The 12,895-nt window shown below is 39.6% G+C and overlaps 2 protein-coding genes across 2 annotated transcripts; one reads left to right on the forward strand and one right to left on the reverse strand.

Moving 5' to 3' along the window:
* The first annotated feature begins 769 nt into the window (after positions 1-769).
* Positions 770-4,373, forward strand: miox (myo-inositol oxygenase). The gene is made up of 10 exons (XM_062420733.1): positions 770-932; positions 1,022-1,102; positions 1,821-1,901; positions 2,386-2,548; positions 2,651-2,718; positions 2,961-3,070; positions 3,336-3,403; positions 3,533-3,582; positions 3,765-3,877; positions 3,958-4,373. The coding sequence occupies exons 1-10, from the start codon at positions 915-917 to the stop codon at positions 4,064-4,066; spliced, it is 861 nt and encodes a 286-aa protein (XP_062276717.1). The 5' UTR covers positions 770-914; the 3' UTR covers positions 4,067-4,373.
* Positions 4,333-12,347, reverse strand: lmf2a (lipase maturation factor 2a). Its single transcript, XM_062420732.1, has 14 exons — positions 12,189-12,347; positions 9,924-10,177; positions 9,801-9,829; positions 9,341-9,534; positions 8,970-9,148; positions 8,611-8,749; positions 8,012-8,140; positions 7,825-7,930; positions 7,636-7,732; positions 7,364-7,546; positions 7,063-7,231; positions 6,078-6,189; positions 5,533-5,641; positions 4,333-5,363 (listed from the first exon to the last, which is right to left on the reverse strand). The coding sequence occupies exons 1-14, from the start codon at positions 12,280-12,282 to the stop codon at positions 4,929-4,931; spliced, it is 2,229 nt and encodes a 742-aa protein (XP_062276716.1). The 5' UTR covers positions 12,283-12,347; the 3' UTR covers positions 4,333-4,928.
* Positions 12,348-12,895: the final 548 nt, after the last annotated feature.

The raw sequence follows: 12,895 nt of genomic DNA on the forward strand, positions 1-12,895 counted from the left end.
GCTTGGGACCAGTTAATTGGGGACGGCTTGTCCAATTGGTGATAAAAGCCATGTCCCCAAATGGGAAATAGCTGATTTTTGGGGCAGCAATTATGGTTAGGGTTAGGCAAGTAGTGGTGATCATTAAGGTTAGGGTAAGTCTCCAGGAAATTAATATAAGTCTATGTTATGTCTAAAGTGACCATGATATGAGTGTGTGTGTGTGTGTGTGTGTGTGTGTGTGTGTGTGTTTGTGTGTGTGTGTGTGTGTGTGTGTGTGTGTGTGTGTGCGTGCGTGTGTGTGCGCGTGTGTGTGTGTGTGTGCATGTGTGTGTGTGTGTGTGTGTGTGTGTGTGTGTGTGTGCATGCGCGTGTGTGTGCATGCGCGCGTGTGTGTGTTTGACCAAACTGACACAGCGAACCAGGTTATTTCAGGACATTTGATACTGAGAAAACACCATTCAGACCCTGTTGTAATGGGGTCATTACCCAGAAATAACCTGAAACTTGAAAGCAGGAATCTTAAATAAAATAGTGCTGTTTTTCATTAATAATAAAAAAGAAAAAAACTATATGGTTAATAATAAATAACTAAACTGAGGAACAAAGAACTACTGAGTCATTCTACATCAGACCAAACATGTAACCTGCTGATTATTGAAAAACTGTAGACACAGACACACACACACACACACACACACACACACACACACACACACACACACACACACACAGGCCAAAGTTCAACACAGGGTACCCCATTAGGTGAGGTTTGGTTAAAGTGTAACTGGACATTGGTGTAAACCTCATGTGAGCCTACTGTGCAGGTTTATCGTTTGAACCAGCAGGATATATACAGGCAGGGAAGTAGATGCTCAGCTTTAGAGGACCAACACATCACAACACTGCAGCTGCAAAGACTTCATACAATAACCATGAGGGTCATCAACTTGGTATGTGCCATTTTACTTATTCTTTCAAAGTATCTACTGTATGTAAAACTAGAAAACATATTCTTTAATGTCTGTTATTTCAAACGCAGGGTCCAGACCCATCTCTAGCATATCGGCCAAACCTGGACAAGAATGAAGCCAAAGAGAAGGAGGAATACAGAAACTTTGAGGTAAGCATTCAAAGCCTCTCTTCAGCTTATTACTGCATTAGTTTATGACCAGAGGGGCAAATTCAGAGATGACAAACACACCATAATTACAGTTATGGGAGCTTAACAGTTATGCAGAAATAACAATTGCCACATGTGTAAAAAGCCTATGAATCAATTAAAAGGTTTTTTTAAAGGCTATAATTCACTCAAAAGTACTGTCAACTTCATGGACATCTGTTTGTTTATTGGACATCACTTTGTGAATTTTATGATTTTTTCCACTTTTCCAAAATGTAGAGATTTAATTTACACACAGTCTGATGATTGAAACAAGCAGATCTGCATATTTGCCCTAATTCACCTGTTAATGTCGTAATCAAACACTTATAATAATACATCTTTATCATACATAGACCTCTGAGATGCTGTTTTGTTTTCAAAGAAGTTCAGTGGCTAGAATGTTCCTCTGTATACACTAATAAATATACTCTTCATGGAATTGCTATACTGTATACTGCAATATAGAACATATTTTATGTCATTTTTAATTAAATTGCTGTTTCAGTAAATTAAATAAAGAAATGCGGAAATCACAGAAGTGTTAAAGATGCAACAAAGCTTCAACTTTTGCAAAAATGCATTTCTCCATATTTCATGTGGTGTTACTTCTTGTCTTTATTTTAAACAACTAGGGTTCTGTAATTGTATCAGTGCATGCTGTATATATGTGTTTCAGAGTGGAAGTCTAATTGACCGTGTGTTCAACACGTACAAGCTGATGCACACCAACCAGACGCTGGACTTTGTAAAGCAAAAAGTGAGTAAGTGAAGAGCAAAAACTGCAGCTATGCAGTAGGTCTTTCACACTGACTCTGAATCCTCTTCATGTTTGGTGAACTCTTGTTTTGCACCAGTGGACAGAACGAGCTTTTTAGACTGAGCAAACAAATGTCATCAAGTCTCCTGACGTTAAAGCCACAGGCGAGGAGCCAGTGGAAGTTTAGTCTGAACCAAACATTGTTTGAGTAACCTCATTTTCACTTCTCCTAAAAGTTACGTGTTTGTTTGTTTGTTGTTTTATACACATGACCTGGAGGAATCCCAGCTGAAATCACCCACTCGGGCTGATCTGAGACCTTATACAAAAAATGTGCTTCAAATTCAACAGCGAAAATCCTTTCCTTTTCTACTAGTTTTACTTTCTTCAGAGGTGTTCAGGCACTTTCTCACCTAAAAAAGATTTCTAAGGAAGTTTGAGAAAGAGTACCCTCCTCATAATAATGTGATTCACCCCCCTGCAGCATTCTGAATGGACCAGCTGCAAACACACCCAGATGGGGATGATGGACATTATTATGTCTCTAGACCAGCTGGTGGATGAGTCTGATCCTGATGTGGACTTCCCCAACTCGTTCCATGCCTTCCAGACTGCTGAGGGCATCCGTAAAGAGCACCCTGACAAAGGTACCAGGCAGAGGGAGACAGGAACACAACAGCCCCACCCACCCACACCCATATCCTCACGCAAAGTCTGGTAAATGTCTTGCATTCACTGTTCCTCCGCAGACTGGTTCCAGTTGGTGGGTCTTATCCATGATGTTGGGAAAATGATGGCTCTTTGGGATGAACCCCAGGTAGGAGAAAGTTAAGAAGCAACAACGGCTGCCGCTACAGGTCCTTCATGTTGCCTGGAATCACTAATGAATATAAGTTCACTATACTGCCTAACTGTAATAAAACATTCTGACTAGCTTTTCTTTTAACTTAAGTTTATATCACTCATGTCATTTTATCTTTTCTTAAATATCCATTTACTATTTTATGACCCATTTTAGATCCTTTGTGTCTTTTAATGAGAATTGTGTGTACTCTGTAGTGGGCTGTGGTGGGGGACACCTTCCCTGTGGGCTGCAAGTTTCAAAAGTCCATTGTGTTCAGAGACAACACCTTCCTGGAAAACCCTGATGATAAAAACCCATACTACAAGTAGGTACCCTTGTATTACATCATTAAGGCCTGTGAACGAAAGGATGATCAATTGATTACTTTAAAAAGCGAAATCCCTTTTGCAGCACTTGTAGTCAACCTATCAATAATATAACTGTATTTGTATGCAATACTATCACAGGTACTCTGCTGTACTAAACGTATGTATTTTATGACTATCATTATCTAAAATCTGTCTTATACACAGGTTATGTGTTTGATTCTGGAGTTTGTCTCATTATAAAATGATTTCTTTCTCTCTTAGTACTGAACATGGGATCTATGAACCCAACTGTGGGCTCGACAACGTCTTCATGTCTTGGGGTCATGACGGTAAGAGAGGTCATCCCATTAAAATGTATTTATCGTTAAACGCTGACTCTTAAACAAGAAAATGTGTACCACTGTTAAATAGCTTTTTAACTACGATGCTGTACTTAATTCCTGCATTTTTGTCTTCAGAGTACCTCTACAGAGTTATGAAGTTCAACAACTGCTCCATCCCAGAGGAAGTGAGTACATTTTTACAATACATTGCTGTTAATTTATGTTTTGGGCACATCATTGTGAAGTTGACACATGATAGAAGATAAGACTAATGGCCTTGACTGGTCATGTGTAATTGAAGAATAAAAACATACAGCAGCGGTTGCAGACTCATTATGGATCAACTGTTTTTTCTGTCTTTCTTCAGGGGCTTTACATGATCCGCTTCCATTCCTTTTACCCCTGGCACTCTCTCGGAGACTACATGCACCTGTGCAATGACAAAGACCTTCAAATACTGCCCTGGGTCCAAGAGTTTAAGTGAGTATCTTCCTCTCTACTGTTCTCATTGTCCTACTCGCTGCTTTCTCCTGACGCTGAACCGTCTGTCCTCTCCACAGCAAATTTGACCTGTATACAAAGAGCCCCGATCTGCCCAACGTCGAAAAGCTGAAGCCGTATTACCAGTCCCTGATTGACAAGTACTGCCCTGGTATACTGAAGTGGTGAAACAGACACACAGCAATGAAAGGCTGTCAAGAAATAACCAGATAGAGATGATCACATACTGTACATATAACAACCCTGTAGCTGCACTTAGTATATTCTGTACACATATTACTTATCACCAAATATATTTATATCAAGTTTCTAACTACTCAGAATATAATTAGAATAATGAGATTAACTAGATTAGAATGTCTGATTTTATGTATACTAACAGTTAAAGTTTTTAATGTTCTACTCATAATTCTCATAATTATGAAACATTGACAGAAAATTGTATTGTATTTTAATATTAAAAAGTATTACATTGCTTTGTGTGATGTTTCATTTCTAATACTGAAGGAAACAAAAAAAAAGACACCAGTGGAAAAAAAAGGAAAAGTGCACAGTTGCTTCAGTTCTGGACATACAGCAGAGACAAGTGACCATAGGGACAAAAATACAATAACAACATTAAGCAAACACAATCACCTGCATTTACCTAGAAGTATAACCACACTTGAAGAAACCACATAGAAAAAGTACAAAGAATGGCATGGAAGAAAAAATCTGAAACAACGACATACATGTAAAAAAAAATAAAAATAATAATAATAATAATTTTACTTTCACTTGATTTGTTGAGAAGATCTCACTTGGATCATTAAACATAGACAAATTAAATACCGACCAGGGTGGTTTTAGTGTTTCTGATCAAATTAACTGGTGTATGAGTCATGTATTGCATTAAGGTGAGACAGCAATAAACAATAATACACTTTTTTCCATAACTGTCTCACCAGGAAATACAAATATACAAACAATTTCTTTGGTCATTTTTGCAAGATTTTATGAAGGCAGATGGTGATTAAAGATGACTTGCATCTTAAAACTTTCTTTTTCGCAGGTTTTCATCTTTTTCTCTCTCTTCTTCCTCATCATTATCCCCCTCTTCCTCCTCATTCTCTTCATCATCAGTAACCTTGCCTTTCTCCCCTGTTTCACCTTCCTCCACCTCATCCTCACTGTCCTCTCCATTTACCCCTTCCTCTTCCTCTGCCTGTTGTTCATCTGATTTCCCGAGGTGGTCTGAAGTGCCGTCATGTGTCGTTTCTGTGTGATTGTTCGCAGTCTCAGAGGCGTTTGCTTTTGGTTCAGTGTATTTGCGTCCGTTTCGCAATCCCTTTAGTAGACAGAAGGTGGCACTGCAGGCAATGAGGGTCCAGATTAACACTTCAGAGGGAACACCCCTGACCTGAGAGCGCACCCACCTCATCGCCCTGGCAACTGTGGTTTTGGCCGTACGTGGAGGCAACTTATCCTACACACAAATAATGATCACATATCAATCAATACTGGAATCAGTTAAAGCCTGAACATTTTCTTTACACTCTTCATCCACAATTTTCCATAGTTTCTGATGGAAGTTTAATGAAGAATGGTGATGTAGAAAGAACTTAATCATTTTTGTAATTTTAAGATATATTTACCTTGAGTCCGTGCTGGTTGAGCATGCTCTCTAGGAACGAATTTCCCAGGTGCACCGTGGGATAAAATTCCTCATCATAGACCCTCCTCCACCATCGCTCTGGGTAGGATCTGCCCAAAAAAGAGCAGCCAAACAGTAAATATGCTGTTGTTTGTATGCGTGTGATATCATTTATATAGGCTGTCCAACTGAGACAGACAGTGTGCAAACGAGTAAAATACCGTCAAACTCTTTGTGTCAATCACATAATACAGTAAGTAAGTACTAAATCTGTTTTTTCTGATAATATGCTCAGGGCCTAACTTAAAAATACTTAAAAAATTACCTAAATTGATCCATTTTAATTGGTTTTAAAATGGTGACAAAACTTTTGAAAATGTGATAAACATTTCAAAGATGGCAACATCTCATGATGGCAGTAGTGTTGTGTGTTAATATATTTCAGCTCACACAGGCTACTTCTGTCAGAAATAATCAGATTTCATCTGTGCTTCTAAACACACTGAAGTAGAGGCAGAAGTAGAGGTAGAGGGAGAGAGCACTGACCCGTCAGCCTTTGGTTCAGTAAACCAGTATCTGTAGCGGTGGGCTCGGAGGTAAGCAGGGGGCTCCTTGTGGAATGGATATTGAGTGACATCCGTCTGGATCAGCTCTATCACTGCAGAACATAAAAACCAAGATGTCAGAGCTCAGTTTATTATTTTTTTGAATAAAAAGGAAAGTTTTTTCTGCATTGTGTGCCATGGGTTGAAACTTTCAGGCATGGTGCACCTCTGGCCCTGTTACAGCACTGTGCCTCACTCTGACACCCTGTCAGATATACTGTTAATGAATTTCTGGCTGTCTGCACTTTAGCACTGTAGCTGACTTTATTATATTTTTTATCACTCCAAGTAAAGACATCATGCTATTGTATGCAACAATGTCTGCCACCTTCTCTTTTTTGACAGTACCACCCCGGGCACCAAATTGCCAAAAGTGACAGGGTTTGAAATAGGTCTGACTGAAACTCCACAAAGAAGCATTAAAACAGCTTGCACAGTCAGGCCAGTCTCACTTTTAGTTAATAGATGTAGAACATCTCCCTTCAGCCTGCAAACACACAACAAGACCTTATAAAGTTATAAAGAGAAAATATTTCAGACTTTTTAAATGAAATTAAAGAATAATTCTGGTTTATAAAAACTCGGGAAATGCATCAGGTTGAAATAAACTACACGTTTTAATGCTTGCTAGTGTTTTTGTGAAATTAAATTTAATGCTTTAAGACTTTGAGACCTGCAGATATCTTAAAGATTCATTTCTGATCACTTAATTTCTGATGTGACCCCTTGTCAATATGATGAGAAAACATTCGCTATGATGCTACTCATTTGGTTGTAGCCATATGTGCAGCATGGTTGGAAACTATAACCCACAGGGAAGTACATCATTGTTTTCTGCCCCTTTGGATTCAGAGCTGAATTGCCCTGAAAGTAGATAAAGTAGTGTTAGTAGTCACAGCAAGAAAATCAGCTGCAGCACTGCGTACCATCTTTCTTGCCCTGCAGCAGTCTGTACATCAGGCTGGTGAACCATGGAGCCTGCGTATGGTGCCCGAGGGCAGCAAACCACATTTGCCAGTCCAACCTGGGCTGATGAGGTGTCAACATAGGAGGAGGTGCACTCAGATTGCCTGGCTTATACATAAACTCAATCTCCTACAAGGAAAAAGGACACATGATATGAACTGATAAACTGATATGCACTACAGTGACACTACACAACAGACACTACAGTGTAGAAGAACACTCAGCTTGAACCCGTCATCAATGATCAGTTTTTCCTCTCACCGTCCATTGGACTCCGTCGTTACTCCCCTCGATGACAACCTCTGGCCGCCCACCAACGCCGGTCATCCTTCTGAACAGACCGTATGAGTTGACCAGCTGGTAGCGATCGACCAGATCGTGCACCTGACGCACTCCTGGCCACAACCTAGCATTAGAGTCATACTCCATATAGGTATACGGCACCTGGAAAAGAATAACACCATAATCATGATTTAGAGTCAGAGTGGAAAATGAGAAAATGAAACCATTACTGTATCTCCATCATCACACACCAGACTGATAGTGAACATGGCAGCAGTGGCAGCAGCAAACACAGTCCACTGGAAGGTTCCCCAAAATCTCTTCAGGAAACCAGGGACGCATGCACACCTAGAAAAGACACATTACACATTTTAATGTTGTACTTCTGCTGCAACAGACCGCATAATCAATCACCCACCAACACACAGAGGGAAACCTACCTGAACATGGCTTTGACTATCTCCCACGTGAGAGACAGGACCCCAATCCAGACAGAGGGGATGGTGACAGTCTTCAGAAAATGATTAAAGTGGTGGTATGTGAATGCTGAAAGGATGAAAGTGTTAATTAAAAACTCCAAAACACAAACTCAAGTGTATATATAACTGCACATGAATACAAACAAACCTATCCTGGAGGAGATTGCGTTCTTTTTGGTGTCCAGCTGAAGATCAAAACATATGATTGAGCCAAAGATCAGGAGAGACCAGACTGCCAGCTCCAGCAGGTAACACAGCCACGACCACAGCTTGGAGTCTGATCAGAACAAAGAGAGAGGGAAGATACTCTGAATGGACAAACAATGCAGGCTCATATTCAAGCTTTGTCCCAGTGGTATCTGTAGGCAGGGTTTAAATTCATTTAGTGGGTTTTTAATATGCTGATGATTAATGAGAAGCACAATTACTTAATTATTAACTAAATGTATTATTATTATTATTATTATTATTATTATTATTAATTAAAGACAATCCATATCATTTTCTGGGAAACATTTTTTTTTAATGAGAAAAGTATCTGAATTTTCACTGGTTCTACAGCTGTGCAAACTGAAGGGACAGATTTTTACTGTATTACAGTATTTGGACTATTAAATGTATACTTTACTATTTAAACAAATCTCAAACAACCAGTGAATTGTGAGATTGATTTCCCCGTATTTGTGCACATTTTTTAAATTAGCTTGGAAACTATGCATACGTATAAAGTGTCTATGCTTATCCTACTGTGGTTGGTGGTCTTGTCTGTCCTGCGCAGCCAGAAGTGTACATGTTGGTCGTCCAGCAGAGACAGACAGAGGGTTAATGTCAGCAGGTTGAAGAAGTTGTAGTTGCCTGACAAAATGATGAGCACTTGGAGCAGCACCTTTACAAAGAAACATAAAATCAACCCATCATTTCACCTGTTAAACATAAAGAAATTAGCTGTTTTAATAAGCACAACACTTAACATCCTTGTTAATTGTAGATTTCAGAGACATTTAGTAGTGAATGTAAGACTAACCCATCATACAACCCTGGAGTTAAGGCTGCAAAGGACAAAAGGAAAACAAACTTTGAAAACAGGCATGTAAATTTAGACCCACCTGCAAGTAAAAAGCTCCGAGTCGCAGCCTGCGCAGAGGGCTGAAGAAAAACAGTGGTACAACGATCTCTATGACGAAGGTTCCCACCACACTCAGCTTCTGCCACCAAACTGGCATCTGGTGGGCAAACCAGGCCAGCGGAGTGGGTATACACTGTGTCTCGTAGTGATATGTCAGAGCTATTCAACAGTTTAAAAAAGAAAAAATTTAGATTGTGACAGTTCACCGACACGAGGAGATGTACAGAATAGTTTGAGCATTTACATCTGGAGCTGAGGAGTCATGAAAGCATTTTGATTTTCTCCTTATAAAGTGATTTAATTTTTTCTGTCACAGTACGTCCTGTAGTGTAAAGACATAGAGATGCATACCTGTAAGACCCCACCATGTGGGACAGCGTGATGTGAGTTTCACCACTCCAGAGGCAAACATGAGCCTGAACAGCAGCCAGCGGGTCAGCCAGAAGGTCACACCATCATATTCTCTGACCTTTCGGGACCCCCTGATTAATGTCAAGGGAGCCACAAGGATACAGAGGAACCCTGTCTCCAGAAGCAGGTTGTCCCTGGATGTCATTAAAGTTGGAAGTATAACAAGAAACAAGACAGGGAAAGCAAAAGAAAGAAAGAGAGGACTGAGGTCTGAGTGTCTTCATTCTAGTTGTTTAGATTGATGTTGTTGCACAGCAGCAGAGACAAACATTGCTATGATGATACAAACATCGTATCATCATACTGTCATAGACTTCTTGATTTCCCTCGCCAGCTGCTATTTACAGTACTGGTATGTTAATTACAAACATCTAAATACAAAGATCTACAAATCACTCACCACTGGAAGTAGAGAAAGACCTGGCCCACCTGCCACAGAAAAACCGAAGTCAAAGAAACATCATGAGATCATTTACAGGAACCTGTGAGAGAGAACATGCTGCAGACGTTACTGTAGCCTCACCTGGTACATTGACAGGTACAAGACCCAGAGGCAAAGAAACACCACGCTATCTCGCAGAGCCTCCACCAGTGTGGCAGCCAGGCTCAACGCTGCCCCTAAGAGGCACAGCAGCTCTATGGCGGTGTGCGTGTCCAGGCCGAGCTGAGGTCCTAACCACAGCAGGGTGGGAGAGGACTGCAGCTGTTCCAGCAGAGGCTTACCACTGTATCGCAGCTGCCGTCGTGCAGGCAGTAGCCCTTCATTACCATAGAGACCTGTTAACAGACACAAACACAGGAAGCAACAACATTGTTGATTATTTTCTCAATTAATCTATTAGTTGTTTGGTCCATAAAACGTTGAACAACATTTCCCAAAGCCCAAGGTGACGTCTTCAAACGTCATGTTTTATTCACAACCTGAAAGATGTTCAGTTTACTATCATAGAAGTCTGAGGGGAAGGAATCACAGATTTTGGACATTTTTGTCTTTAAAAAATTACTCAAAAAGATGATTGAAATAGTTGGCAACTAATCCAAATAAAGGCTGCAGCTCTACAAGGTATACTGTAAGCAAGTCTCAGTAAGGTGTCAGAAGAACTTCAATGCTCCATGGCAGATGTCTCTAGGACACTACTAGAGGGGTGAACACTATTCCTCCTAACTATACACCCTCATTAAATGTTTTGATGATGGTGGTGGAGAGAGATGTCTAACATGTCAGTCCAAAATCTGCCACAGGCCATACTGTAGTAGGTGATTAGAGCTGCAAAGATTAGTCAATTAATCAATTGGTTGCCAGCCAATAAATGACAACTAGTTTGATACTCGTTCTTTTTTTTAAACAAATGTGATTATTTTCTGGTTTCTTTAGTCCTCTCAAAAACAAGACAGTTCAGGTTAAATCTTGGGGAAACATTCAGTGACATTATTCACCATTTTCTGATATTTTATAGACCAAACAATGAATCAAAAAATTGAGAAAAAATCAACAGATTAATTTATAATGAGAATAATTGTTAGTTGCAGCCCTATATGGGATTCACATCATTTTCATCATAAAACAATCCAGTTACCTCTTACACCCTGTATAGAAGCATCCGCATTCATTACATTTCTTTTCTATCTATCCTCAATGCCTATATTTAAGCAGCCTAATACAAAGAAGAATAGTGGACATACTGTACATGGGTCAGTGACAAATAAGGATTGGTAAGATGAGCAATTCAGAAATATCTTTAAAAATTGTCTTAAAAGTAGAATCAGGTTTGTTAAAATGTCCATTTTGCATTTTTGTTGGTTTTATGTAATTTGAAATGACATTTCCCCCTATTGTTTTTTACCAAAAGTAAGACTAAATGCTCCTGAAAAATGTCAAATAGTGTAAACTAATGATAAATATTAAATATTTTATCCAACTAGTGTATTTAAGTGTAAGTGAATTACTTCATAAAAAAAGAAATATTTCTTGATTTACATGATACTCTAGATTAAATTTAATATTTAGGACAATTGTATTCCATTACCTATATTTTATAGAACAAAGTTATAATTTAACATGCCAAACTAGATGATATGGTGTTTTATTGAGAATGTAGTGTTTTTAAGCAAGTTTAATAATTTGGTACAAAGTTTTTATGGTTACGCCATTCTTGCCATGATCCTAACATTTTCTCTCAAAATGGATTAAAAGCAGAAATGTTATGCTATGAGTCCACAAAAAAGAGCGTGTGCAAGTTATTCATACGTTTCACATTCCAACCCTTTTCAATTTGACTACACCATACGAAAAATGTCATTGACCCACATATCAAAGTGTTCAACAGAGACAAAGTATGTTTTGGTATGATCTTGTTTCAGTATTTGTTTTATAGTATATTACACTCAAAATGAGCTGGGGATGCAGTGTATAGGTTGTTGCACTGTGAAATGATCCTGACACCATAGAAATATGCATTTCCTTTGACTCATGTCATGGGCTATGACTTCTTGATTCCTGCTGGGAAAATAAAGCCTGCTCCACTGTGGAAACAGAGGGGTTTGTGGGTGGTGTAGTACAAAAACATTACTCTCGTGAGCATCTTCGGGTAGCTAGTAAAGTTAGCCGGGTGCGGGGTGTGCATGCAGGGAAAAGCTCTGTGTCTGCTGCAATCACAAACTTCCAGGCGCTTCTTGGTCAGGACAGCGTGAAAAGCGGAGAAACCCAGGAAGATAAAGTTCTCAGCTAACAGGCTAACACACACACACACACACGCACACGCACATTGACTAATAAGTAAAGTCTCACCTGGTATCTGCACATAGAGGGAGACAAAGGCAGTCAAATAGATGACCGCCATGCACCAGAGGAACATGCGCTTTGGAAGAATAATTTCCCCCATGTCTGACCGAGCTGCTGAGGCGGGAGGGGCGCTGCCTTTCACCGCTAACTTGCTGCTGCCTGTTCTTGTGGACGTGCAGCGGGATTACAGAGGTGGAGGACACGTAGCGATGAGAGGTGGGGAATCAATTCACCCGAAAGGCCTCAAGATGTCGCTGCAGCTCGCCTGAAGGTTATGCTGCATTCATGGTACATGGGATAAAATTGGGTGCAGTGTTGTTGTTTTTTGTAGGCTTCGACGCTCCAGGAGGATATTTTTTGGTCACTCTTTTCATTGTAAATGCCGCTCCTTATAGTAATGTGTAAAAGCCTAAACTACAAAACATTATCACAACACTGGCACCTCCTAAATTTGGGTTTACATGCAGTGGTTGATTTATCGATTAAGAGAAACAATTTTGACAAAGAAATGCGTGTCAGCTTCTAGCCTTTTCGTTATGCCTCTATAAACTAAATTTCTTAAAATGTCTGGCTAAAATACTTTACTTTTACAGAAAATGTATCCTTGGAGATTTTCCTAAACTTCTCACATTTTATACTTTAATTGTAGATGTTAACGACAGATAAATTTGTCCCGACCCTTCTCACAAGCGTTGAGTAGCTATTATCTTATA

Source organism: Scomber scombrus, chromosome 6 (assembly GCF_963691925.1).
Source record: "Scomber scombrus chromosome 6, fScoSco1.1, whole genome shotgun sequence".
NCBI lineage: Eukaryota > Metazoa > Chordata > Actinopteri > Scombriformes > Scombridae > Scomber > Scomber scombrus.

What these genes read in the sequence shown, in the direction of transcription:
- miox (XM_062420733.1), top strand. An exon ending in TAAAGAGCACCCTGACAAAG is followed by an intron (nt 2,549 to 2,650) that starts GTACCAGGCAGA and finishes GTTCCTCCGCAG; the next exon opens with ACTGGTTCCAGTTGGTGGGT. An exon ending in CTCTTTGGGATGAACCCCAG is followed by an intron (nt 2,719 to 2,960) that starts GTAGGAGAAAGT and finishes TGTACTCTGTAG; the next exon opens with TGGGCTGTGGTGGGGGACAC.
- lmf2a (XM_062420732.1), bottom strand. Translation starts at nt 12,282, where the DNA reads ATGGGGGAAATTATTCTTCCAAAGCGCATGTTCCTCTGGTGCATGGCG. An exon ending in CCTCTATGTGCAGATACCAG is followed by an intron (nt 10,178 to 12,188) that starts GTGAGACTTTAC and finishes GTCTGTTAACAG; the next exon opens with GTCTCTATGGTAATGAAGGG. An exon ending in CACATGGTGGGGTCTTACAG is followed by an intron (nt 9,149 to 9,340) that starts GTATGCATCTCT and finishes ACTGTTGAATAG; the next exon opens with CTCTGACATATCACTACGAG.